The sequence below is a fragment of the Mesocricetus auratus genome, unplaced genomic scaffold, assembly GCF_017639785.1.
Source record: "Mesocricetus auratus isolate SY011 unplaced genomic scaffold, BCM_Maur_2.0 Super-Scaffold_100053, whole genome shotgun sequence".
Classification (NCBI taxonomy): Eukaryota; Metazoa; Chordata; class Mammalia; order Rodentia; family Cricetidae; genus Mesocricetus; species Mesocricetus auratus.
Window position 1 is genome coordinate 4,440,271 of NW_024429230.1, and position 27,833 is coordinate 4,468,103.

The 27,833-nt window shown below is 47.4% G+C and overlaps 1 protein-coding gene and 1 long non-coding RNA gene across 7 annotated transcripts in view; one reads left to right on the forward strand and one right to left on the reverse strand.

The window, feature by feature from the left end:
• Dlg5 (discs large MAGUK scaffold protein 5) overlaps nt 1-8,344 on the reverse strand; it is a 127,534-nt gene extending 119,190 nt beyond the window's left edge. For 4 of the 5 annotated variants that reach the window (XR_005873276.1, XM_040735906.1, XM_040735904.1 and 1 more), the window contains exon 1: nt 7,637-8,344. Coding sequence is in view for 4 of the 5 variants with exons in the window: in XM_040735906.1 (XP_040591840.1) it covers nt 7,637-7,943 (307 nt within the window). In the remaining variant the exon portion in view is untranslated. The remainder of the gene's footprint in view (nt 1-7,636) is intronic. The other variant, XM_040735907.1, reaches the window with a different exon arrangement.
• LOC121136158 lies at nt 6,988-27,091 on the forward strand. Of its 2 annotated transcripts, none has more exons than XR_005873278.1 (3): nt 6,988-7,697; nt 23,573-23,751; nt 25,488-27,091. It is a non-coding gene; the product is annotated as an uncharacterized LOC121136158 (long non-coding RNA). The 2 variants fall into 2 exon arrangements; XR_005873277.1 differs by having other exon boundaries at nt 6,989-7,574.
• The last annotated feature ends 742 nt before the right edge of the window (nt 27,092-27,833 follow it).

The following is a 27,833-nucleotide window of genomic DNA, read 5'->3' on the forward strand; positions in this document are numbered from 1 at the left end:
AAGGGCCAGGACGCCAAGAAGCTCAGCCAAGGTCAGGATGGACAGCACTTAAGGACAGCACTTAAAAGCAGAGTCCATCTGGGGGCCCTTTCAAGGACACCTGGCTGACACTGGAGTCTGAAAAAGGAAAGGTTGCTCCACACAACTCCGGAGCAGCCAGCCCAACACTGCTGGGTGACCTTGAAGACTTCAGACATCAATGTCATCCCACCAGCTTCCATCACAGACATGGTGAAAGTGAAAATATCAATGTGTGCATCTGAGGCATGCTCGAAGAGTTCGACAGTACAGGCAGTCACCTCCTGGAGAATACAAAGTGCTTGGGAATCCACAGCCGCAGAGCTGATACCTGTTGAGTGGTCACAAGGAACGGCAAGGACCCTCAACACTTCCAGTCCCTACTGCTACTATTATGTGGCTCACCACATAACAAAATGCCCTCCCTTTGCTCTTGCCATGATTGTCAAGCAGCACCCTGAGTACTGAGGGTTTTATAATGGCTGTGTTTGGGCAGAACTCTGGGGAAGGAGAATAGGACGCTGAGACAGTATACTGAGACACTGGAGAAAAGCGCTTCCAAAATGGTAGGCAGGGCTCACTCACCCATATGACTCAACTTCCCAACAGGCTTGCAGTGTGGTTGATGAGAGGTCTGCTGGGAAAGACATGTGCTGCTAAAACTGTCCAGGTGTGCAATCATTCAAAAAAAAAAAAAAAAAAAGAACAGGCTCTGCTTCATTGTAAAATTTCCATAAAAACTGCCAACTGCAAGGACTACAAAAGGAAGCCCCTTTTTTCTTTTTGGTTTTTTGAGACAGGATTTTTCTGTAGCTTTGGAGGCTGTCCTGGAACTTGTTCAGGCTGGCCTCGAACTCACAGAGATCCACCTGCCCCTGCTATCACAGCCTGGCAAAAGGAAGCTTTATTTAAAAAAAAAATCACATTTTTGCAAATCTTAAAGTTATCTTCAACATTAAGCTCAGAAGTCTCCCCAGTTCCAAACATTCAGCCCCCTCCCTCCTAAACACCCAGCTGCTATCCCAATGGAGAAGCCCTTGCCAACCTGTGGCAATGAACAGGGCTCAACTCCCCAGAACAACACTGACTGAGGGCAGAACTGGAAAGTCTCATGGGGACAGTCCGGGCCATGTTCAAAGACAGCACTGATAGGAAAGAAGGAAGAAGAGAAAGAAGAGGGACATTTGCCAGGCTAGGGCATTTGTGCAACTACTTTTTGAGGTTTCTTTATGTTCTTATCCATCATTCTTCCTGGGTCAGGAGCCAGGGGATTAAATGGAGCACAGCAGGGTCAGGTGCTGGGGATGGAGGAAGCAAACCTGAGTGGTAGCATCCTAGAGACCTTGCCTATGGCCCAGAGTATAGAGTCCTGTGGGGGAAGGCTGGATGGACAGGAATTATGGATGGACCAGACTAGAAACTCCAGGCCACCTGACATTAGGGTTACATGTATTTGGGATTCTACAAGTTCAAGTGACCACCAGCTTTTCCACCACCAGCAATTGTCTGGAATGACAACACAGCAAGAGCCACGTCCTGCCCACTCCAGCAATGATCTTATCTTTTCATTGTATCAAGAACTGACAGGTGGCTCAGCCAGGATCCCGGCTGCATTCTGTCCGCCTCGGGCAGCCAAGGCAACCAAAGCAAGGACCCCAGCCTCTTTGGTGAGCGAGCCAACCCTGAGTCAACTGAGGCCGGGGGCAGCAGGCCTCTGCTAACATCTTCCAGGATGTGGGGAGCTGGTGCAGATCCAGGGCCTGTTCCAGCACGGTGGGGACCAGCTCGCTGAAGAGCGGGCCCAGATCATCTGGGAATCACCGTGTGGCTGAGGCCCTAAGAAGACTGCGCAGTAAGAGGACCCCAAGGCGGAACCACTGCAGCCAGCTGAGAGCACCAGAGCCTGGTTCTATAGCAGTCGACCCACAGGACAACAACACTGACATGGCTTCCGGCAAGCAGTTTAGGAACTGTCGGAGTACACGTGCCAGAGTCCACCAAAGCTGGAATAAGCCGGGTCCCACAGGCTACCTCCACCAGATCAGACACTGACCCAGTGAAGGGGTGGGGAGGTCCTCCCCAGATGTTGCAGGGACTTTGCCAAAGGGCTTATGGAGTAGCAAGGAGGGGCATGAGCAGGGCCGTGTCTAAGTGATGACAGCGGTAATGGGACTGTTGTCCTCAGTTCAGATCAGAACCAGCATTCACTGAACTCTGCACTATGTAGAACCTCTTTTTTTTTTTTTTTTTTTTGGTTTTGTTTTTTTGATACAGGGTTTCTCTGTAGCTTTGGAGCCTGTCCTGGCACTCACTCACCAGGCTGGCCTCAAATTTACAGAGATCCACCTGCCTCTGCCTCCCGAGTGCTGGGCCACCACCGCCTGGCCCAGAACAAGGCCCAGTAATAACAAGGCTGCTCATGCATTCCCCTGGGATAAAAGTAATACAAACTCAGATGCAGCATCTCACTATTTCTGTCACTAACTGCCAGTTACTGTCACCATAAAGCAGCCAGCTGTCTCAAACCCTGTGCCATGGCCAGTACAAAGGGAAAATTTGTTTAAGTGGAAAATAAAAACATTTACATAAAAAAGAATTGTGCCAGGCTTATATAATGTCTATTGCTTTACAATATCCTTCCTGCTCATCTTCCCTCGGAGAAATTGCTTTAAAAAGTGCCTTGTACTGGAATAGGTCACTCTCACTGGGATAAAGCAAAACCAACCTTAGCTAGCCTTAGCTCAGCCACAGCCACTCTGCCTCAAATGGGAGCATGGCCTTAGCTAAGACAATCAGAACCCTCCAGAAGACTTTTCTGCCTGGATTGACTGGCTAGAGCTGCCCTCCCTTTCTACTGAGGACCAGTGAACACAAAGTCCACTGAGACCCAAGGCTACACTTCAGGCCTATGGAAAAGGTCATAGGGTTCAGGGATAAACTGTACCTCATCTAAGGTTTTACAATATAGTTGTAGTCACTTAACACTAGGGTAACATTCTGCAACAGATATATTTAGGTGATTTCACTATTATATAACCATCATGGGGTTTACTTATATTACTTATATTATTTAAGTAATATGATCTTATGAGACCACTGTCAGACATGTGGCCTATAAGAAATGTCATTATGACTGTATTATATATCAATAAGTTGTCCTTTTTGCCTAATGTGGTTTGAGCCAAGTTTTCATGGTGCCTTGAACAGAGAGAACTAACTACAACCTGCCCCCATTTAGAAACCTCAACAACCAGCCGGACGTTGGTGGAGCATGCCTTTAATCCCAGCACTGGGGAGGCAGAGGCAGGCAGATCTCTGTGAGTTCGAGGCCAGCCTGGTCTACAGAGTGAGTTCCAGGACAGCCTCCAAAACAATACAGAGAAACCCTGTCTCGAAAAAAAAAAAAAAAAAAAAAAAAAAAAACCTCAACAACCATGCTCAGGTTCCTCTGCCACTTCTCTGCAAATAGCACAACTCTGAAAGTCAATGATAACTGGAGCTTATACCTCTGCTCCTTCCCCCCACTGGGAGAGTGGACTGAGTAAAAGGAGCTTGTGCCCAAAGGCAGAAGAAAACAAAAGGTCTGGTAATCATCACAAAATAATGCATAACCCACACCTGACAACACAAAGCAATCCCACTAGTCTCTGAAGAGCCTGGCAGGGTTACCCCTTTTCAAATGAAGAAGGAAGGGAGGTGGCTGTGGTGGCTCACCCCTGTAATCTCCGTGTTCAGAAAGCCGAGGAAGGAGGACTCGCACAAGCCTGAAACCAGCTCGGGCTACAGAGCAAAAAGACGGAAAGTCTTCCAGCCTCACCTTCTACAATGCGTGTATCGCAGGTAACGTCCAAACCTGTCACCGAACCTAGAGCCACAGTTCTCTGAGACCTCCTCACCCCACATGCGCTCAGAACCAATGCCAGTTCTCACGGTCCCAGCTCCTAACCGCTGTAGCCTGGAAACACAGTCCTTACAGTGCCTGCCACCTGCCCTCCATCCCTCTCCACATTCTGAGTTCCCCTTCAGGGGGCTGCAGAGATGGCTCAGTGCTTAAGAGCACTGTTGCTCTTGCAAAGGACCCTGGTTCAATTCCCACCACCCACTTGGCAGCTCCCAACCATTTGTAACTCAAGTTCCAGGGAATCTGACACTCTCTTGTGACCTCCACAGGCACCAGGCATGCACATATAAAACGCAGGACAAATACACATATGATGGGGGATGTCCCTCTGTATATACGTTTTTCTTATTGGCTGATGAATAAAACACTGATTGGCCAGTAGCCAGGCAGTAAGTACAGGCAGGGCTATAGGAAGAAGAATCCTGGGGAGAGGGAGACAGAAAGAAGCCACCAGAGAGACACCACATAGCTACAGAGGAAGAAAGAGGACCAGGCAGCATCCTTAAGCCCAAGACCATATGGAAACACTTAGATCAATAGAAATGGGTTAACAACTAACAGAGAACTAGCCAATAAGAAGTCTGAGCCATCAGCCAAACAAGTTATCATTAATATAAGCCTTTGTGTATTTATTTGGAGCTAAATGTCTGTGGGACCAGGTGGGACAGAACCTCCGTCTACACATACACAAAAATTAAACAAATCTTTAAAAAAGAAACAAAAGGCAAGATCCTTTTCGTCTCCGGCTCAAATACCAGTCCATCCTCCAATTTTTATGCTATGCCATTCTCTTCGTGTCAGTGACAGCAAGTCAACCACTCTCTAGGGAATAAAGAAGTGGCACAGGCAGGAGGGACAGGGCAGGACAACTCAAAGCACACGGGTGGCAAGATCCAGCAGGCAGCCAACTTCTGTCTTTCGAGAGCAGCCTGGCACACAATAATTTAAGGAGTCCTTGACATTTAGATGGCAATTAGTCAGAGCCCTGAGGCGCGGACGGCCGCGCTAGAAGATAGACAGTACACAGTCGTAAGAAAGCGTGCATTCTGTCACTCAATAGATCCTGCTCCCCTAAAGTGTCCCATTGCCTCAACAAGGCATCAAGATGCATGAACACACCCCTGCTGCCGGCCTCCAGCCCACCAAGTCAAGCCCCAGGGCTGGGCACCTCATCCCTGCCTGAAGACTACTGCCCCTTGAGGGCTGAGGCAGGCTGCAGGCACAGAAGCAGAGCTTGGGGATCTTTGTGAGAGATCAAAACTTACAGTCAAATTCACAAGAGAAACACAAAAGGGGTAGTCATATTCAACCCAGGAGACCCCAGTCACCCAGTAAAGGGCAGTTCTAACCTCTCACTGCTACCAGCTGGGGCAAAGGAATTTGCTTCCTTCCCTACAAATCCTTGTGTGAGCAAGACATCAGAGTTCTTCATGACCAATAATCATGTTAGCATGGTCAGCTAATAGGAGGAGCCAGCAAGAAGAGGGAGGCTCCTGGTGTCTGTCACCTTCCTACTACTCTCTGATCTTCCCTGTTATCTGACGCCTGGCCCGGGGAACGAGTGGAAGGAAGATGTTAGGACACTGCTCTGTGACACTGGGTTTGCCACAAGTCCGTGAGATGGGAAAGGAAGACACAGCATGCTGAACATGAGTCCCAGAACAGAAGCCCCTGCTTCACCCTGAACCCTCCCCTGTGCTTCTCCAAACACAGGAGTACAAGACACACAGACACCCACTGGCTCACACACCATGTCACCTTGTCCACAAAACGCTCCAGATAGGTCTTGCCATATCAACTGCTACACTAATTTCTTCTAGCCTATTAAATAACCTCCGTGACAATTATTTTTCTGAGGATTTGGTGACTCTCTTTGAACCCATAGAATTCTAAAGTATATGGAAATAGATCAAAAAGTCACAGTCCTGGGATAAATCTCAACCTTATGGTATCGCATTCCTTGGCGGTCAGGAGCTCCTTAAAGCTCAGACTCTTTAACTGCCAGTTATGTGGGGATGTAAGTGGTAATCTGCCCACTCCTTCTCTTTTGTCAGAGACCAGCTCTAGGGCTGATGCACACACATCCCTGGGAGGACTTTTGCCTGCCCTCTAACTTCTGTGCTTCTTCAGCAAAGCTTCTGGAAACATATTTTTGACAAACTTCCTCCTTTAAAAATAAGCAAGCAACAAGAAGAGTCACTCTAATGAGGTCCTTTATCCTCTAGCTGCAAGTGACAGACCCTTCTGAAGCTTCAAAAGGCTATTCAAAGAGACTACTGGCTTTGCCCAGGATCTCCAGTAAACCATACTTGCAGGGACAAAATGCAAACCTGAGGAACAGAGTGCAAAAGCCAGAAGCCCAGGGGGAGATGGCAAGGCCACCAGTGAAATGTTCTGTTATATGTGGTCAGCGGTTCAGCCGTGTATGTCGGCTCCCCCCAGCTAGAGAAAGTAAGGTTGCGATGGCCCGTGGAGATGATCTCTGCTACCAGGGACACCTAATAAAACCACACTCCCTTTAATACGTGTAGATTTTAATAGTCCCATAAGCGAGTATCCTCAACCTCTGGCCCACAAGTTGTTATGGGCAGGTTTTACTTTTCCAGCTCTCTTCATTCACTATTCTTTCACAGATGTGTCTTTACTGATTCTGTTATTGTATTGGTTCGCTCTAAACAAGGGCACACTTGCAGTTTCCAGGCTCTAACCATGTTTTAAAAAGAAACAGACAATAATTCAAAACTCTTGGCACTCAATCTTTGCTGGGCATTTTAACCGCTACAAAGCAGGAATGCTGTTAACAGTGATTAAATGTGATAAGGTAAAGTTCCTGCCGCAACACACACCATGCACGCCAGCCCTCTCATCCTTTCCCTGCACTATGCCTTCTTCCTTGTCCTTGTCTAAGAGGCTGGCTTCCCTCTCCCCAGCTCAGTCAGGACACGTCTACCACTAGGAAAGAACTCCCAGCAGTACCCCTCCCCCTACACACACTTACAAATCAGTCACTTCCATGAGCAAGAACACAGGGGTTCCAAAGGGCACCACGCAAAGGAATCAGTCACCAGAGCTCCTCCACTGGGAACTCGGAGCTCTCAGGGAGGAAACTGAGACGCAGCAACCACTACTAAGATTTTCCCATGGTGCAATGCAACTTCCTCAACTTTTCCGGGCCCACAATTTCCAAAGAAACAGAGGGGGAAGGCGTTGGGTACAATTTACAGCAAATCTGGGAAAGTTAAGAGACTGAGATCCAACCGGCGAGAAGAAAACGGGTCCGGCCACAAAGTGAAATGGCACGAGTGTTCCTGTAACAGGGTGACAGGAATCAAAACTTAGGCTTTCTGCCCTTGGCCTATAGTTCCTATTGCCGACTGCAGCCTCCGGCTCCCGAAGGGCTAGCCTCCGGTGAGGAGCTTAGAAAAGGGGCTGACTGACATCCTTCGTGGTGTCCTCCGACCTCCTCCCCGCCGCCGGACCTGGTGGCCTCCGGGCGACTCTGCAGCGGTGGCAACCAGGAGAGGGAAGACAAGGCTTTCAGCGAGGGGTTATTGTTCCCAGAGAATTCGGGTCAGGCGTCGGCCCCCTCCCCCGGTGTCACCCGCGCCACACAGGTAGAGCTGTGGCGGAGACCGGAGCCTCCGCCGCCACCTTGGTGAGCTGCAGCGAGTGGGGGTGGCCAGCGGGCAGGAGGGGCCCCTCGGGACTGGCACTCACCCGCGCCCTCTGCGGACGGCGGCGGCCCGACGACGCCGTTCAGGTAGAGAATGGGCAGCAGGTGAGGCTGCGTCTTCTCCAGCGCCGCACGCAGGTCCTGGAAGTGGTCCTGCTCCTTGGCCAAGAGCAGCTGGAGCAGCAGCTCCGCCTTGGCTCCTCCAGCCTCTTCTTCGTCCAGCTGCCGCCGCTCGCCCGGGCTCAGCGCTCCCGCGGCCTCCAGCAGCCCGAGCACGGCCTCCACCTCGGTCATGGCCTGGGCCAGGCTCTGCTGACACTGGGCGAGCAGCTCCCGGCGCTGCGGCTCCATAGTGGCGGCCCGCGCCGCGCCGCCCCGCCCCGCCCCGCCGGACGGCGCCGGGGATCCCTGAGGCTGGCGGGCTGCACGCCGAGCTGGGCGGCAGCCTAGCTCACCGGGAGCTGCGAGGCGGCGGGGCCCATGGGCCGGGGCCTGCGAGCCTCGGGCCCGGAGGATCGGGCAGCTCTCAGCGGCCGCCTCCCGGGCTCCGGGGCGCAGCCATGTTGGCTGCGGCGGCGGCGGCGGGACTGGAAGAGGAGGAGGAGACGGAGGAGGAGAAGAAGGAGGCGGAGGTGGAGACGGCGGCCGGGGCTCGCCCCGAGGCCTGGCAGCAGCCAAGCATGCTCCCTCCCGCTCCGCCTCCGAGCCCACCGCCTCGCCGCACACTGCGAGCGATCGACCGCCGCGGGGCGGACGCGGGGGTGGGGGGGGGGGGGGGAGGTGGAAATCGGCGGCCGCCCGAGGGCTCCTGCCCGGCTCACCGGGGCTCGCACGCCGCGTCCGGGCCAGGAGTACCCCGCCCCTCCGGCCTCTCTCCTCCCCGGCCCGCCTTTGGCCTGGAGGAGGTGGCAGGCAACTAAAACACTGGGAGGAGAGGTAGGGCCCCGCCCCTTCCCTGGGGGCCGTTAGCCCCCCCAAGCTATTGGGAGAAATAATCCCCCACCCGGTTCACAAACAGCCCCTAATCCAGGGTCTCCTGAAAATTGCAAAATAAACCGAGGACTCAGTGAGCCCCCCCTCCCGCCCCCAACTAAAGCCGCCTATCTCCCACTTAGGACCTCTTCAGAATCGGTCCCCATTCCAAGATTTTCTTAGAAAATCTCCCAATAAAATCCCCTAACCTACTGCACAGTTAATAGCATTCTTCTCACCTGTATCTGAGCTCCAGAATCAAAGGCCGTTGGATGTTTGCAGGAGGTGGGCTTTTGGAGATTTCTGGCAAGTGCTCACACACACACACACACACACACACACACACACCCGTGTTACCCCAGGATTATTTCAGTTACTTTACTTCTAATGACTTCAGCCCACCAACATAAACCTTTTCTTACAGCCCTCTGTATACAGCTACTTAACCCTTGACTGCATCCAAAGCAATCGCCCCCAGCAACCCCCACACTCCTGGTGTGGGTCGGCATCCCAGAGGAGACTGCAAACTTCTGCATTGCAACCACTGACTCTCTTGCTGAGATTGGCCAAGAACTCTTTCTATGGCACTGTCACCCAAAGCAAATGTCTTTAAACTTTCCTGCTTCTTTGACCAAAGCCCAGTTTATTTCTGGGAAACAAACTATCATGGCTAGAACACCATGGATAGAGCACCAGGCTTTGCCCTGTAAGTTTCCCAGTGCCTCAGGACAATGTTCATGGTGGAAGAAAACCAGCTAACTTTTCATCTGGTTCTTCTCAGGAGAAAGGGGTTGAGAAGGGCATCAGACCAGGGTCCTCAGCTGTGTCTTCATGAGTAAATTCAACAGGGTCACTGCAACACTGAAATAATCTCAGCATTATTGTGAGCATGTGATTTCTGGGCTGGGATTGATAGCTTTGTCAATTTTTGAAGGCTTCTGTAACCAAACATGGACTCCAATATGATGGAACAAATCTATTAACAAAACACATAAGTTCTCCCTTTGTGTTGATAGACTGGGCTTCTGTTGTTCTGGCAAATACCATGACCAAAAGCACTTTAGGGGAAGAAAGGTTATATTTCCTCTTACACTTCCAGGTCGCAGTCCCTTTGCTGAGAGAAGTCAAGGTAGGAAATGTCATTCAGAGCCAAGGAAGTACAGGAGGAACCATGGAGGAATGCTGTGTGCTGACTGGCTTATCAGGCTCAGGCTCAGCTAGCTTCTTCATACAGCCCACGATCACTTGCCCAAGGGATGGTTCCTCCCACAGTGGGCTGGGCTCTCCTACCCAATTATCAATCAAGATATGCCCCTGTCACAGGTATGCTCACAGACCAACCTTTTTTAAAAAGACAGTCACTCCACTGAGACTCTGTTTTCAGATTATTCCAAGCTGTGTCAGGTTGACACAAGGTTTTAGGTAGTTTTGCACAGACTCCCTGGGTCTTTGCTCTCTCCTGCCCCTAAAAAACCTCCTCTCTGGCTAGCCACTACTTAGTCTGAGAGCAGCCACAGATCCTACCTCATCTGGATTAATAGATATCTCGGTAAGGGAGGAAGGTGGAAGTGGGCTGCAGAGGAAGAAAAGTGAAAATTAGATACTAATATAATTATTGTTAGAACAAACTGTAAATTCCACATCTAAGGGTGCTTGAGACAGAAGAGACATAGTCTCCCGGGAACTCCCAGAGGGCAGTAAGAGAATCGTGTGTGTTCCAGGGAGCCTTCCTAAGAAACAAGGAGGAAGCAAAGTTGGCAGGAGGATCTGGGCAGTAGTGCACACGACTTTCATCAAGTCCTTTATAAGATGCTCTTGAGGTCTATGTGAGATATAAATCTAGATAAGGGAGTTTGTGGATGTATTTAATGTTTTAGGGCTCATTTAACCAACCACCTTGGCACAAACTCATTTCTGTAGCTTTCCCCTCCCTAGAAAGGGGGTCTTTACAGGCATAATCAACTTAAAATGAGGCTGCATTGGCTTACAGTAGACTGGTGTGCTTACAAGAAGAGGGAGGGCTGGTAAGCTGGCTCAGTGCTGCCAAGTCCAATGGCCTGAATGGGATTCTTGGGACCCACAAGGCAGAAAGTGAGAACCAGCTCCCATAAATTGTCCTATAACCTCCACATAGACTATGGCCTATGGTGTGTGTGTGTGCGCGCGCACACACATACACACTTGGTTTTTCTTTTTTTTTTTTTTGGTTTTTCGAGACAGGGTTTCTCTGTGGCTTTGGAGCACACTTGGTTTTTCAAGACAAGGTTTCCCTGTGGTTTTCTCTGTGTAGCCCTGGCTGTCCTGGAACTCACTCTGCAGAACAGGCTGACCTCAAACTCACAAAGATCCACCTGCTTCCGCCTCCTGAATGCTGGGATTAAATGTGTGTGCCACTACCTCCTGGCCAAAAATAAAACCTTTAAAAAGGAAAATGTGCACTCAGATACCCATGGGGCAGATAGTATATGAGGGAGAAGCAGGGGCTGCAATAATCTATGTACAATCCAGAGGAAACGACAGAGCCACCAGGAGCCTGGGACAAGGCCTGGGACAGTGTTCTTCGTGGCTTCCAGAAGGGACCCACTTGGGAAGCCCTTTGTTTTGGACTTTTCCCCTTAAGAACTGTGAACCAGTAAGCCTTCATTGTTTCAAACCCCAGTTTGTGTCCAGCTGTTAGGGAAGCTCTTGGAAACAGACACACCAATCACAGTGAGAGGTATGAAGGAAAAGATGGTGTCTGCATTTTCGAAACCACTGGTCACCTCACTCTTCAACTGCCTGAGAATTTCTCTCTCAGTTTACCCACCTTTCTTCCCTTTGATCCTTAAAAAGCAGGGGAGAGTCTCTCTTCCATGAGCAGAGCCCCTCCGTCCTCTGTAACCCCTCCCATGCACAGGAGCACACCCATCCTCTCCACTTCTGCTCTGTCAGGCCTCCTCCCTTTGTCCACACAGGACTGGGGCTCCCCGTTCTCAGGGGTCCTCCTTTGTCCTTTCTTGTTTTCTCTCGGGAAGGAATCATTACCTGGCCTCACTTACTGTGCAACAGTACATCATGGCTGGCACTTTGCAACCTGGCTCTGACGATAACTCATCACAGAAAGTGATTATCTGGGATGACAAGGCGACTCAGCCATTAAGAGCGTTAGCTGCTCTTGCAGAGAACCGAGCGTGGTTCCCAGCACCCACAACTGCTCACAGATGCCTGCAACTCCAGCTCAGGGGATTAGCACCCTTTTCTGACCTTCACAGGCACCTGTACGCTAACAAAACAAACAAAATTTAAAATGGATGCAATAACCCTGACTCTCCCACTAACTGAATCCACCTCGTAGGTCCTTCCAGCATCTCCCGTTCCTCCTGCCACTACCTTCCTGCCCTTCCTCTCACCACCCCACTGATGCTCCTGTTTCCGTAGCTGGCTCTAGTCCTATACCTATCTCCTCATCCACCTTCCCTCATACAGAGAAAGCACTGGGAGCTTGACAGGGCAATTGCTGCCTGTATCCCCAAGTGCTGACTTACCTTTCCTGAGCCCTCCTGTGTACCTTGGGGGTACACACCACTCTTTAGTAGAGACCTTAGGAAAATTAAGTGATAGGATAGCTACAAAACCCTTGACTAGGCCGGGCGTTGGTGGTGCACGCCTTTAATCCCAGCACTCGGGAGGCAGAGGCAGGCGGATCTCTGTGAGTTCCAGGCCAGCCTGGTCTACAAGAGCTAGTTCCAGGACAGCCTCTAAAAAGCCACAGAGAAACCCTGTCTCAAAAAATCAAAAAAACAAAAACAAAAAAAACCCTTGACTAGATCTAGCATCCGGCAGGCATAGGAACCCCCACCACAGCCCTCAGGAGGCAACTTCTGCTGGTCAGAGTGCTCGACTAAAAGGCTTGCTTACAATGAACCAGCAGGGTAATACTTTATCGCTCTCTGTGCCTCAGTTTTCTTGTGGGCAAAATAGAGGTGACCATGACAATAGTATCAGACTGGTGCTCAGTCTAAGACAGGTGTTCTCTCTCCCTCTGAGAGAAAGACTGCCTGGTGTCAGGTGGCATGAAGTAACACGTTTTGCACAGATGATTTCGGTTTCATGAATGAAGAGTTACAGACTCAGGACTGAAAGAAAGATTTCCCTTTATTTAGCATGCATTCTGGTAGTATGTTCCCTGCTCTGTCTCCCTACCACTATCCCTTTTGGTGTGTAATGAAACTCACATACAAGTCACTGAGGAAATGTGCGTCTTCGGCATGTTACATCCCACTGGATTTTTTTTAAATTACTCAATGGACATATGAATGAATGAGAGAACTAAAGTGTTTAACATTGAAGGCCCACTTTTGGTGGATGAGGTATGTAGCCTAGTGAAGTATGTACTTTCTCTATAAGTTTGATCCCTAGCACCATAAAGAAACAACAATGAAAATAAAAATAATTCATAATTAAAAGCCCTACAAGGAATCCAGGGAAGGAAACCACCACAATAGGGAGCATCAGAAGCAACCCAAGGGAGGGTTACAAATTCTCTGATGCCCCATCAAGTGGTGGTAGATTGAAAGCTTGCCACAGGACCAAGAATTCTTCAGAGCAGCCACTTCTGGGCTGGAGACACCAGCAGCATGCCTCTTCCCTGCCTAGCCACACAGAGACAGTTGGGCTAGGGAGTCTGCTAAGGGTGCCCCTGCTCAGAAATGCAGGCCTGCTCTAAGGTCAGGCAAGCAGAGCCTTGGGGAGAATCTCCTCAGTACTCTGCAGGCATGGGCCTGCCTAGGAGTGTTAGCACTTTGACTCACAGACATCTGTGTGTTTTAACTTGGATGGTACTCTGCTTGAGGTAGCCCTTACCAGCCTGTTTGCAAAGGCTTTGAGCTCTTACCTTATCTACTTACTGTCACTTCAAATAAAACAAAAAATTCATTTTTTATTATTATCTTAAGTGTATGAGTGTTTTGCCTGCATGTATGTCTATGCATGAGCATTCGTGGTGCCCTAGAGGTCAGAAGAGTGTGTGAGGGACTCCTGTTAGTAGAACTACAGATGATTGTGAGAACCATGTGGGTACTGGGAATCGAACCTAAATCCTCTGGAAGAGCAGTCAGTGCTCTTAACCATTGAGCCATTCCTCCCCCTTTGCTGCTGGGGGCAGGCGAAGGCTGTCTCTGGGCATGTGGGTATCAGTGCAAATCTCCGGAATGTGAGTGTGGACAGGTGGATGGCTGTGAGAAGGAAAGCATCCTCTCACGGCCCATCCCTCATCTCACCTGGGAATCGCAGTTAGCCAACTGCAGTGCTCTGTACAAGAATGAGCTCCTCCCCGCACTGACCACTGGGCCCTGGAAATGGAATTCTATTTATGAAGGTGCCATATTTCCCACAACATTTTGGGAATGTTATATTTATGAAATGACTGAGGCCTGTTTGGGGGGGCGGCGTTACTTTAAACTTGGCTCTCTGCAGCTTTGTGAGCCCTGAAGACAATTCTGTACCCCTTTGTTTGTTCCTGGCTCAAGAATTGCTCAAAGCCAAGTGCCCTTGGTTAAAAGATGAATGTAGGAGAAGCCCATTTTGAGTAAAGAATCCTGCCCAGAGAACATGAGACAAGGCAGAACCCTGGGATCAGAAATTGGAAGTCTTTGACAACCTTGGATTTAAACCAGAGGAAGGATTACCTAATAGTTAATGACTCTATAAGTAATTATTGATTGAGTGCCTGCCCTGTGCCAGGTGCTAGGCTAGCCCTGAGGCTACCCACTGCACATTGCAAAGGTAGAACTAAGAAGCAGCTTGCAAACCCCAAACCAATTATTGCTCCACCCTAAACTTCCGTTCTTTCCTCTAGAGGCCTCAGTCAGGTTTCATCCCTCCAGGCACAATGCAAAGTTCAGGCAACAGTCCAGCCCCAGGTCCCCACCCTCTACAGAACCCACTCAAAGTCACATTTCGAAAGGGGGAGTCTCTTTGTGACAGTGACTTCTGGGTATTGCTACCAAAGGCCTGATGGCTTAGTAATGTGTGGAACTAAGGTCTGTTAAGTAATCTGGGTAGACCAGAGCAGTAGCCTCTAGATTCCTCTGTCTTCACTCGCTCCCACTGCCTTGAAATCAAAGCATGGGTTCTCTCCTCTTACTGCTTCCATGCTTCAGCAACTCACCTATTCATTCTACCCCCACTGATAGGTTCTATGGTTAAGAGTACTGGCTGTTCTTCCAGAGGAACTGGGTGTGGTTCCCAGCACCTACATGTCAATTTACAACCATCCATAACTCTAGTTCCTGGGTATCTGATACCCTCTTCTGGCCTTCTTGGGCTCTGCGCGCATACACACACACACACACACACACACACACACACACATTGCACTTACATGTATGTAGGCAAAACAGTCATGTTCACTAAATAGAATGAATACATCTTTTTTTATCATTTTTTATTTTAATTTTAAATAGCTTGTTTTACATGTCAATCCCAGTTCCCTCTCCCTCCCATCCTCCCGCACTCCCCTTCCACCCTCCCTCCCACCCTATTGCCAAATCCTTCCACATAGGGGATATCTAGAGTCTGTCATTTTACTCTTGGTAGGGTCCAGGCACTCCCCTAAGAGTCCAGGCTGAGAGAGCATCTCTCTTTGTGCTATAGGCACATGAAGACAGTTTGTATACCAGGAATAGACACTGATCCACAGCTCAGGGCCCCATAGATTGCCCAGGCCTTCTCACTGACACTCACATTTGGGGGGGTCCAGATCAGTCCCATGCTGGCCTCCCCACTGTCGGTCTGGGGACCAAGAGCACTCCCCTGTTCAGATCAGCTGTCTCTGCTGGTTTTGCCAGCCCATTCTTTGCCAATTTGCTCATCACTCCTCTCTCTCTGTCACTGGGTTCCTTGGGTTCAGTTCAGTGATTAATTGTGTGTTTGCCTCTGCTTCCATCAGTCACAGGATGAAGGCTCCCGGATGGTTATAGTCATCAAGTTCATTATCAGGAATGGGCATTCGAGGTGGTCCCTCCACTATTGCTTAGCTGGCCAATTGATGTTATACCTTTGGATCACTCGAGGTCACTCTGGTGCCTGATCTGTCTTCGATCCTATGATTCCCTCTTCCCCCTATTCTACCCCCACCCCCTCAACTTCCTGTTCCCCCATGACCAACTCCCTTCCTCTTTACCCCCTCTATTCTTCCCAGGTCCCACTCCCCCCCACTCCTCGCCGTGTTCCCCATCCATTCAGAGGATCTTGTCTCCATCCTCTTCTCTTGGGTACTATGCATATATGCATATCTTTTAGGTTCTTTCCTGTTTCCCAGACGCTCTATCTGTGGAAGTGCAGACTGGCACTATCCTGATCCATATCTAAAATCCATATATGAGTGAGTACATACCATGTTTGTCTTTTTGCGACTGGGTTACCTCACTCAGGATGGTTTCTTCCAGTGCTATCCATTTCCCTGCGAATTTCAAGATTCCATTGGTTTTTTCTGCTGAGTAATACTCCATTGTGTAAATGTACCACCTTTTCTCTATCCACTCTTCAGTTGAGGGGCATCTAGGTTGCTTCCAGGTTCTGGCTATTACAAACAATGCTGCTATGAACATAGTGGAGCAGATGCCCTTGTTGTATGAACCTGCCTCATTTGGATAAATGCCTAAGAGTGGAATTGCTGGGTCTAGTGGTAGATTAATTCCCATTTTCCTGAGGAATCTCCATACTGATTTCCAAAGAGGCTGTATGAGTCGGCATTCCCACCAGCAGTGGAGGAGTGTTCCTCTCTCTCCACATCCCCTCCAGCATAAATTGTCTTCGGTGTTATTGATTCTAGCCATTCTGATAGGAGTAAGATGGTATCTCAGAGTTGTTTTGATTTGCATTTCCCTGCTAAGGATGTTGAGCACTTTCTTAAGTGTCTCTTGGCCATTTTAGCCTCCTCTACTGAGAATTCTCTATTTAGCTCTGTACCCCACCTTTCTAGTGGATCCTTTGGTGTTTTGGAGACTTGTTTCCTGAGTTCTTTATAAATTTTGGAGATTAGCCCTCTGTCAGATGTAGGGTTAGTGAATATCTTTTCCCATTCTGTGGCCTGCCTTTTTGTCTTTTTGACTGTGTCCTTTGCCTTACAGAAGCTTTTTAGTTTCAGAAGGTCCCATTTGTTAATTGTCGATCTCAGTGCCTGTGCCACTGGTGTTATGTTTAGGAAGTGGTGTCCTGTACCAACTCGTTGAAGAGTATCTCCCACTTTCTCTTCTAAAAGTTTCAGTGTGGCTGGATGTATGTTGAGATCTTTGATCCATTTGGACTTAAGTTTTGTACAAGGCGATAAACATGGATCTATCTGCAGTCTTCTGCATACCAGTACCCAGTTATGCCAGCACCATTTGTTGAAGATGCTTTCTTTTTTCCACTGTACAGTTTTAGCTTCTTTGTCAAAAATCAGGTGTTCATAGGTGTGTGGGTTAAAATTAGGGCTTTCGATTCGGTTCCATTGGTCTACCTGCCTATTTTTGTGCCAATACCAAGCTGTTTTCAGGACTATAGCTCTATAATAGAGCTTGAAGTCAGGTATGGTGATGCCTCCTGAACTTCCTTTATTGTATAGGGATGTTTTGGCTATCCTGGGCCTTTTGTTTTTCCATGTAAAGTTGATTAATGTTCTTTCCAGGTCCTTGAAGAATTGTGATGGAATTTTGATAGGGATTGCATTGAATCTATAGACTGCTTTTGGCAAGATTGCCATTTTTATTATGTTGATCCTACCAATCCAAGAGCATGGGAGATCTTTCCATTTTCTGGTATCTTCTTTGATTTCTTTCATCAAAGACACAAAGTTCTTTCACTTCCTTGGTTAACATTATCCCCAGATATTTGATACTGTTTTTAGCTATTGTAAAAGGTGATGTTTCTCTGATTTCTTTCTCAGTCACTTCATCCTCTGTATATAATAGGGCCACTGATTTTTTTGAGTTTACCTTGTATCCTGCCACATTGCTGAAGGTGTTTATCAGCTCTAGGAGTAACCTTGCGGAGTTTTTGGGTCACTTATGTAAACTATCATATCATCTGCAAAAAGTGAAAGTTTGACTTCTTCTTTTCCTATTTGTATCCCCTTTATCTCCTTTTGTTGTCTTATTGCTGTAGCTAGAACTTCAAGTACAAGATATGGAGAGAGTGGACAGCCTTGTCTTGTTCCTGATTTTAGAGGAATTGCTTTGAGTTTCTCTCCATTTAGTTTGATGTTAGCTGTTGGTTTACTGTATATTGCTTTTATTATATTCAGGTACGTTCCTGTTATCCCTGATCTCTCTAGGACCTTTATCATGAAGGGGTGCTGGATTTTGTCAAAGGCTTTTTCAGCATCTAGTGAGATGATCATGTGGTTTTTCTTTCACAGATTGTTAATATGGTGGATTACATTGATAGATTTTCTAATGTTGAACCATCCCTGCATTCCTGGAATGAAGCCTACTTGATCATGGTGGATGATTTTTCTGATGTGTTCTTGAATCCGGTTTGCAAGTATTTTATTGAGTATTTTCGCATCAATGTTCATGAGGGAAATTGGTCTATAGTTCTCTTTCTTAGTTGTGTCTTTGTGTGGCTTGGGTATCAAGGTAATTGTAGCCTCGTAGAAAGAGTTTGGCAGTGAGCCTCCTGCTTCTATAGTGTGGAATACTTTGACGAGTATTGGAATGAGCTCTTCTTTGAATTTCTGGTAGAATTCTGCACTGAAGCCATCTGGGCCTGGGCTTTTTTTATTTGGGAGACTTTTGATGACTGCTTCTATTTCATTAGGGGTTATAGGTCTGTTTAGATTATTTATCTGTTCTTGATTTAGTTTTGTCAAGTGGTATCTATCCAGGAAATTGTCCATTTCCTTTAAATTTTCAAATTTTGTGGAGTACAGATTTTCAAAGTATGCCCTGATGATTCTCTTGATTTCCTCAGAGTCCGTTGTTATGTCCCCTTTTTCATCCCTGATTTTGTTAATTAGCATGTTCTCTCTCTGTCTTTTGGTTAGTTTGGACAGAGGTTTGTCTATTTTGTTGATTTTCTCAAAGAACCAACTCTTTGTTTCATTGATTCTTCTCAGTGTTTTCCTGGTTTCTACTTGATTGATTTCAGCCCTCAATTTGATTATTTCCTGGCGTCTGCTCCTCCTGGGGAGTTTGCTTCTTTTTGTTCTAGAACATTCAGCTGTGCTATTAATTCTCTAGTATGACTGTTTCCAGTTTTTTCATGTAAGCACTTAGTGCTATAAACTTTCCTCTCAGCACTGCTTTCAAAGTGTCCCATAAGTTTGTGTATGTTGTGTCTTCATTTTCATTGAACTCGAGGAAGTCTTTAATTTCTTTTTTTATTTGTTCCTTTACCCAGGGATGGTGCAATTGTGCATTGTTCAATCTCCATGAGTTTGTAGGGTTTCTGCGATTTGTGTTATTGTTGAATTCTAATGTTAATGCATGGTGGTCTGATAAGATGCAGGGGGTTATTCCAATTTTTTTGTATCTGTGGAGATTTGCTATGTTTCCTATTATGTGGTCAATTTTAGAGAAGGTTCCATGTGGTGCCGAGAAGAAGGTATATCCCTTTGTATTTGGGTGGAATGTTCTATATATGTCTGTTAAACCCAGTTGGGTCATAACTTCTATTAATTCTTTTGTTTCTTTGCTAAGTTTCTGTCTGGAGGTCCTGTCTAGCGGTGAGAGCGGAGTGTTGAAGTCTCCTACTATTAGCGTGTGAGATTTTATGTGCATTTTGAGCTTTAGTAATGTTTCTTTCACGAATGTAGGTGCCTTTGTATTTGGGGCGTAGATGTTTAAAATTGAGACTTCATCTTGATGTATTTTTCCTTTGATGAATATGAAGTGCCCTTCTTCATCTCTTTTGATTGATTTTAATTTGAAGTCTAATTTGTTAGATATTAGGATTGCTACGCCCGCTTGTTTCTTGGGGCCGTTTGATTGGAAGATCTTTTCCCAGCCCTTTACTCTGAGATAACGTCTGTCTTTGGTGTTGAGATGTGTTTCTTGTATGCAGCAGAAGGAAGGGTCCTGTCTTCGTATCCATTCTGCTAGTCTGTGTCTTTTTATAGGCAAGTTGAGGCCGTTGACATTGAGGGATATTAATGACCATTGATTGGTGATCCTTGTTTGCGCTTGATTTATTGTTAGTGAAGTTATTTTGTGTAGTTTCTCCTCCCTTTTTCTTTTGGTGTTTTGTAAAGTATGATTATATATTGCCTGTGTCTTTGTGAATGTAGTTATCTTCCTTGGCTCTAGGTTTTCCTTCTAGCATTTTCTGTAGAGCTGGATTCATGGATACGTATTGTTTAAATCTGGCTTTGTCATGGAATATTTTGTTTTCTCCATCTATGGTAATTGAGAGCTTTGCTGGATATAGTAGTCTGGGCTCGCATCCTTGTTCCCTTAGCGTTCGTAGGACATCTGACCAGGATCTTCTGGCTTTCATCGTTTCCATTGAGAAGTCAGGTGTAATTCGGATAGGTCTGCCTTTGTATGTTACTTGGCCTTTTTCTTTGGCTGCTCTTAATATTTTCTCTTTACACTGTAGGTTTGATGTTTTGATTATTATATGGCGAGGTGACTTCTTTTTCTGGTCAAGCCTATTTGGTGTTCTGTAAGATTCTTGTACTTTCATAGGCATATCTTTCTTTAGGTTAGGGAAGTTTTCTTCTATGATTTTGTTGAATATGTTTTCTGTACCTTTAAGTTGAATTTCTTCACCTTCTTCTATACCTATTATTCTCAGGTTTGGCTTCTTCACGGTGTCCCATATTTCCTGGATATTTTGTGTTAAGGATTTGTTGGTTTTGAGATTTTCTTTGGTTGACGACTCTATATCCTCTAATGAGTCTTCAACACCTGAGATTCTCTCTTCTATCTCTTGTATTCTATTGGTGATACTTGCATCTGTAGTTCCAGACCGTTTACCGAGCTTTTCTATTTCCAGCATCCCTTCATTCTGTGTTTTCTTTATCGTTTCTATTTCAGCTTTCAATCCTTCAACTGTTTGAGCTGTTTCCTTAATTTTCTTGGTTGATTTTTCTTGGTGCTCTTTAGATTCTTTGAGAGATTTGTTTATTTCTTGAATTTTTCCCCCATTTCATGGATTTTTTTGTTTGTTTTTTCTTCTATTTCTTTAAGCGATTTCCTCGTTTCTTCTTTGAGGGTCTTCATCATCTTCATGAAATAATTTTTAAGGTCTGTCTCCTCTTCTTCCTCTATGTAGTGCTTTTCGGGACTTGCTGGTGTTGGATCCCTGGATTCTGGTGGGGTCATGTTGGGGTTTCTATTGCTGAGTGATCTCTTATTCTGTCTTCTTCCCATCTCTTCTTCCAGTGGGTGCTGCTGGGGTCTTTGCTTCTCCACTGGTCTCCTTCCTTACTGCAGCTGAAGCTGGGGATGCTGAAGCTGGACTCCCTGGGGTTGGGGTCTTGGAGGGGTTGATGTCTTTCCTGAAGCTGGGCTCCCTGAAGCTGGGCTCGCTGGGTTGGGGTCTTGGAGGGGCTGATCTCCTTCCTGTGTGGGCGGCTCTTCTGAAGCTGGGCTCGCTGGGTTGGGGGTCTTAGAGGGGCTGATCTCCTTCCTGTGTGGGCGGCTCTTCTGGAAGCTGGGAGAGGGCCCGAAGATGGAGGGGGATGGGGGCTGGGCGGGCGGTCCCCGCCTGAGACCCAATCTCACCTGAAGCTGGGCTCGCTGGGTTGGGGTCTTAGAGGGGCTGATCTCCTTCCTGTGTGGGCGGCTCTTCTGGAAGCCAGGAGCGGCCCCGAAGATGGAGGGGGATGAGGGCTGGGTGGGCGGTCCCCGCCTGAGACCCAATCTCACCTGAAGCTGGGCTCCCTGGGTTGGGGTCTTGGAGGGGCTGATCTCCTTCCTGTGTGGGCGGCTCTTCTCAGAATGAATACATCTTAAAAACAAAATAATGTGATTCCTGCCCTGTTGTTGACTTCTGTTTCTTTGTTTCCTGAGTCAAATCTCATTCTTAGACACAGAAAACTCTACTTCCCCTTGGAGAAGTTTGCATTTTCTTTTTTCATTTTGGGGGGTTTTTGTTTGTTTGGTTTTGGTTTTGGTTTTTTGTTTTTGTTGCTGTTCTGTTTTTTGAGACAGGGTTTCCCTGTGTAGCCCTGGCTGTCCTGGAACTAGCTCTGTAGATTAGACTGGCCTTGAACCCACAGAGATCTGTCTGCCTCTGCTTCCTGAGTGCTTGGGTTAAAGGTGTTGCCTCCACTGCCCAGCAAGTTACATTTTGATCACTTTCCATTCTATTGTCTATTGAACAACTCTGAATTTTCCTTGATATGTTACTGCTTCCTAAACACACTGGGGTCAGGAACTCTCTTAGATTCCTCGCAGCACCTATAACAATGGAAGCTCTGGGGCAGGTGCTTCAGAAGCACTTGAGGCTTAACAGCAGCAAAGTGAGGGGACATGGGCAAGGGACCTGGCACCAATTTAAGTTTAAAGGTCTTTTCTATAGTACCCCAAACCTACCCACTGCCTATCCTTGAGATACACCCAGCACCTATCACATTCTCTATTTAGTGACTGCCTGCCGCTGAACTTTGGGCATTGGGGACTCTATAGAATCAAGCCGTGCCTCACTTCAGTGTGTAATCCCTTCAACACACACACACACACACACACACACACACACACACACACACACACACACACTTTTGTGGGGGGATTTGAGACAGAGTTTCTTTGTAGCCCTGGCTGTCCTGGAAATCTCTCTGTAGCCTGGGCTGGCCTCAAACTCAGAGCTCCTCCTGCGTCTGCCTCCTGAGTGATGGGATTAAAGGCGTGCACCACCACCACTCCACCATTTTCATTCTTACTCTCATGGTTCGGGTTTTAAAGAGAAGCTTCCCCTTCCCTTTAATGCCTGATAATGCAGAACTCCACTTATTTTATTGTTTTAGAGTAATGCTTTCCCTCCTACTTCATGACCCAGGTATGGTCTTTGAGGGTCTTGTTGTTGTTGTTGTTCTTTTTTGTTTGTTTGTTTTGTTTTTGTTTTTTGTTTTTTGTTTTTTTTTAGACAAGGACTCTCTGTGTAGCCCTGGCCATCCTAAGACTCTCTATGTAAACAAGGCTAGCCTTGAAATGGCAGAGATCTGCCTGCCTCTGCCTCCAGGCTGCTGGGATTAAAGCCAGCTCTCCCTTCTGGGGTTCTCATTGTCACGAACTTCAGTGGAAGGAATATTGTCAGCTTCCTTTTTGAACTGACTACTGCTTTGTCCTCATTTTTAACACAACATGTCAGCCTCTGTCCACAATCTCTGGCCTCAGGCATAGCAGGGCTGGCAGCATGTTGTCGGAAGGATGAACTGAGGATGGAGAGATGACCTGTGTTAATTGCTCAGAAGTACAGGCAAGAACTCCAGTGAGGTCACTTCCATTCTCTAGTGTAGACAGGGACTCATCTGTGAGACCCAGTGTCTCCATAAATAAACACAACTCTGGCCATGAGCAAGTCAGAACACTGCCCTTTTCCTGAGCACCAAGATCAGGGTAGACCCTATTCGGATACTTTCCCACAGTTCTCAATGACCCTTTCACAGGGACCCCACAGGTGGGATAGCCTGACGGTCCCCACGGTGCGCATAAGCACTCTGGCTCAGCATTCTGATCCCTTCCCACCCTTCCAACAGAGTGTTCCTCCTAAACTACAGAAACCGTCTCTACTTCAGGGAATAACTGAGAAGTCTGCAGGAGCGCTTTAATACCATTAAGAGCAGGCCCTGCTTTCCAAAGAATGAAACCCAGCACCTGAGGAACAACGAAAAATCAGGAACTGTCCTGTCCTGTGGGTAGAGACACATGCAAATGCGATGCAGTCAGGCTCTCAGAGGACACAATGTGCCACAGAGGCAGAAGCAAAATGCTATAAGAATTGGTGCAGCTCCAACACTCTGTCTGGGGTAAAGCAGCAATGACATGAATCCTGACCATTTCCTTCAACCCCTGTTTGTCCTTCCCTCCACCATGTGACAGCATCAATTGTGCATGTCGTCTTCTGCTGAGGCTCAGAGAGGCCAGTGATCACGGTCAGGATGGAGAAGCTGGGAAGTGATGGGATCACCCTCCTCAGGGAGCTGTCAAGGTCACCCCTCTAAGCAGCCTCCTTTGTGTAGAAGCAACAGCTGGAAAGCAGATGCCAGATGAGCATGGCCGTAAGTATCCAGGTCAGGGTCTCACCAGAGGGAAGACAAGGTCACACAAGGTGCTGAGCACCTCCATGGGGACTTCCTGTGTGCTGCTGTGTGCAGTGCTGTGAAATCTGAGAGAGCAGTGAGGCACAGGCTATATGTAAAAATGACCCAGGGGACTGAAACACCACTTGATGGTTTAGAACACTTGCTGCTCTTCCAGAGGACCTGGGTGAATGAAATGAAGACATGACTGTTCCACGGTAAGGCTGAGGAGGTTTTATTGTAGATGTGAGGGAGAGTACAGCCAGAGGCATCTGGAGGGTCCTGAGCAGGGAGAGAAAATGGTACATGGAATGTGGCCAGCTGACTGAACATGCCATGGGAGTAGAGAGGGGAGGAAGTAAGAGAGGAAGAGAAGAGAAATGCAAGAAGGGACCACAGACCAAGAGCAGAGGACTAAGAGAATCATGAGAGTGAGAAGAACCAAGAGAGTGAGAAGAACCAGGAGAGTGAGAAGAACCAAGATGGCATGGCTGACATGTCTGGGTTATATAGGAATGAGAAGCTGACATGTCTGGGTTATATAGGAATGACAAGCTGGGGGATGGTGAGGTTTAGGGGTGAGAAGAGCAGAGAGGAGCTGCTGGCCCTGATGAACCTGGCTGTCAGGGTGCACTTTGGTATGCTAATAGGCTCCCCATAGTTAGCCATTTGTCCCAGGTGTCTTTGGGACCTGACAGTGGGTTCAGGCAGCTTACAACTACCTATAACTCCAGCTGCAGTAGATCCAATGTTCTCTGCCAGCCAACACATATGTGATGCACATAAACTAATGCAGACACAAACACATACACATTAATTAAAAATAATTTTTTGAGACATACTCTGGCTTATTATAGCTCTGGCTGGCTTGGAACTTGCTATTTAAACCAAGTTGGCTGTGAACTCAGAGGTTCACCTGCCTCTCTTTCCCAAGTGCTGGGATTAAAGGTGTGCACCACCACACCTATACAAAAAAGTTGTTTTTGTTTTTGTTTTTTTGAGCCTAGTAACGGTGGGTGGACCATGCCTTTAATCCTGGCATCTGAGAGGCAAAGGCAGACTGATCTTCATGAGTTCAAGGTCCAGGACAACCAAGGCTACACAAAGAAACCTTGTCTCAAAAAAATGAAAAGAAAAATCCTAAATAAATGACCCTGTAGCCAGTTTAAAATCAACACACTGTCTAAACAGTGAGTCCAATAAGTCAAGACATACCGCTACAAAAACTGCCCCCAAATAGCCAAGACTTGACCAATGCTTATTAGCTTCACAAATTGTTGCTTCCACTAGTTTTCCAGACTTTTGGTCAGACCCTCAGGCCAGGCCCTCTGGCACCATGGAGGATCTTACCTTGAAGACCCCAGAGAACAAGGGCCCCATGAAGGACCAAATGGAAAAACCCAATCTGTTGTTCTGTGCCGCCACACAGGATACTCTGGGTCTGGGTAGTCTACCTCCATCTCCCTTGATCAGGATCAGGGGACACCTGAGCCACCCTTATGTCCCCCACCAGCTTGCCTCTTCTTAGACCTTTACCCAAGACCAAGGACAGTGAGTGGTTCTCTCTGCTGGAGCAATCTGGGAACAAGGGCCTGTGTTTAACTCATTTGAGTTAGACAACTCAAATTTATTCTCATACCGCCTTTTGACTTAGTGATTGGGTGGCTCACTTGTCTTATCTGTGGACTAGATTAATAATTCTGAGTATCTTCTAGGATGAAAAGCCTCGGAATGCTGTGGAACCAGCTGATACTTCCACACAGCCGGACGCCTCTCACCTCAGCTCAGCAGTCATATGATCCACTTCCTCCTACTCCACGCACACCTGGAGTCTGCTTCCTCCCTTTTTATTCCAGGGACCAGTTTGGCACCCAGGCAGGAAATGGGTTTTCTTATTTCAGGTAGACTTCTCCTGAGGTCTCTAAGCAAGCAGACTTGGGCTGGGATTTTGTCCCTCCTGATTGTCCAGAAGAGCAAGCTCATGGGCCTTTTGGGAAACTGCAAGTTTCAGCTGAGCCCTGTGATGAGAATCAAGGGCTCAGAGCAGTCATGCATACAGAAATGAGTGACCATGGAAGCTTCCCAGCCAGAAAAGGCAACGGGCTCTGTCCTCTGGATCATTTGTTTCCTGTGGTCTCAGGGTTTGCAAGCTGCACTCTGCCTCTCTGAGCCTCCTGTGTTCAGGGAGGCAGCTTCTCCCTCCATGGAATGATTTCACCCAACACTGCCCTGCTCTTCACTGCCAGACAGGAGCAAAGGTCTCAAATCTCAGTGTGGATCCCAGTGTGATCCCAGTCTCCACAGCCTTCCAGCGCTGACTCTCAGTCCTCAGAGCCACCCTCTGTCATAGGTACCGGTATTAGCCTGTCTGCTGAGCAAATGGGGAAACTGAGTCACAGAGAAACCAACTAATGTAGCCAAGAAGAAAGGGGATTAAAGTTCAGGCCCATGGTAGAGTGCTTGTCTGGTATGCTCAAGGTCTCAGCACTGGAAAAAGAAATCAAACAAAGTGACACATAGACACACACACACACATACACACACACACACACACACACACACACACACACACACACCCCTACCTGTGCAAGCCACAACATCTCTAAACCCCAACTCCAGCTCTTTTCCCTCCTCACTGTACCTTTCTGGAATGGTTCCAAAGGAATATGCAAATTGACTCTTTGGAGTACTCTGTAGTTCAAAAATTCATTTGCATTTCAGAGGAATGAGGGTTCCTGCTAATCTATTCTTAGTCCATTTCTGTCTCAAAAACGTGGAAGATTCCCTGAAAGCTTTATGGCCACAAGTGAAATGAGCCAGCAAGAGACAAGAAAGAAACTCTGATCAGCTTGACTTAGTCATCCATAACTGGTTCAAACTCCTAGAGTCCTACACCAGGTAATTACTTTAGCCATATTTAAACACAGCACAATTTGGGGGACAAAAAATTCTGATGACAATTAACTCAGCTGGTGTGTACAACTAAGTCATGTTTACATTGAAACGCTTTACAAAGTACATATGGCTTCTTCCATAAAGATGGGGACTGTTGACTCAGAAAAAAATGCTCAAGATGTAGTCTAGTGAGAATGACTGATGTGAACTTAATGCCTGGCCCTAGGAGAACATGGAATGGGTTTAGTGGATTTAGAAGCAATGATCAAGATTCAAGGTAAAGGGGTATAGGATAAATAAAACATAATTTCTGGGGGATGTGGATGAAGCCTGTCTCTGCAAGTAGCGAAAGATCACAAGGTTGTAAAGTACAGCCACGCCCAGCATTCTGGGAGGAAGACAGTAAACATCTCTTTTCTTTGAAGAGATAAGTCTGCGTGTTTAACTTTCCCTGGCTTCTGAAGTGCTTATCTGTGTGCACAAGGACTTTTGTCCTCTACAAGGATATACCTTACTTCAGCAGGGAGCAGACAGATCACTAGACTACACACATTGCAGCAGAGGAACCTGTTGACACCCAGATTCCCGGCCCAGACACTCAGACCAGACCCTCTGGGATAATAATCCTGCATAAGCACCATGGATAATCTTATCAGTAAGACTCCAGTGATTCAGGACCCCATGAAGTCCCCTCCAGGAAGAATCAAATAGGTTTGTGAGTGTGCTTGCATTTAAGCTATTAGAGCTTCCCCTGGGCCTAGGGACATAAGGAAACCTAGGCTGGGCTGTCAGACAGAACTAGCTCTCAGCTCCCCTACAGCTGTGTCCCTGGGGGCACACAGGGACAAGTCAGGCCGTGTTTCCACAGATTGCCATAAACCCCCTCACCACTATGAAGCCAGGCTATTCTTTTTTTTTTTTTTTCTTGGTTTTTTTTCCAGACAGGGTTTCTCTGTGGCTTTGGAGGCTGTCCTGGAACTCCTTGGTAGTCCAGGCTGGTCTCGAATTTACAGAGATCCGCCTGCCTCTGCCTCCTGAGTGCTGGGATTAAAGGCATGCGCCACCAATGCCCGGCCTTTTCTTTATTTTTATTGTTGTTTTACATAGTGTCTTATGCAACTCAGGCTGGCCTCAAATTCCGGATCCTTCTGCCACTACTTCTACGG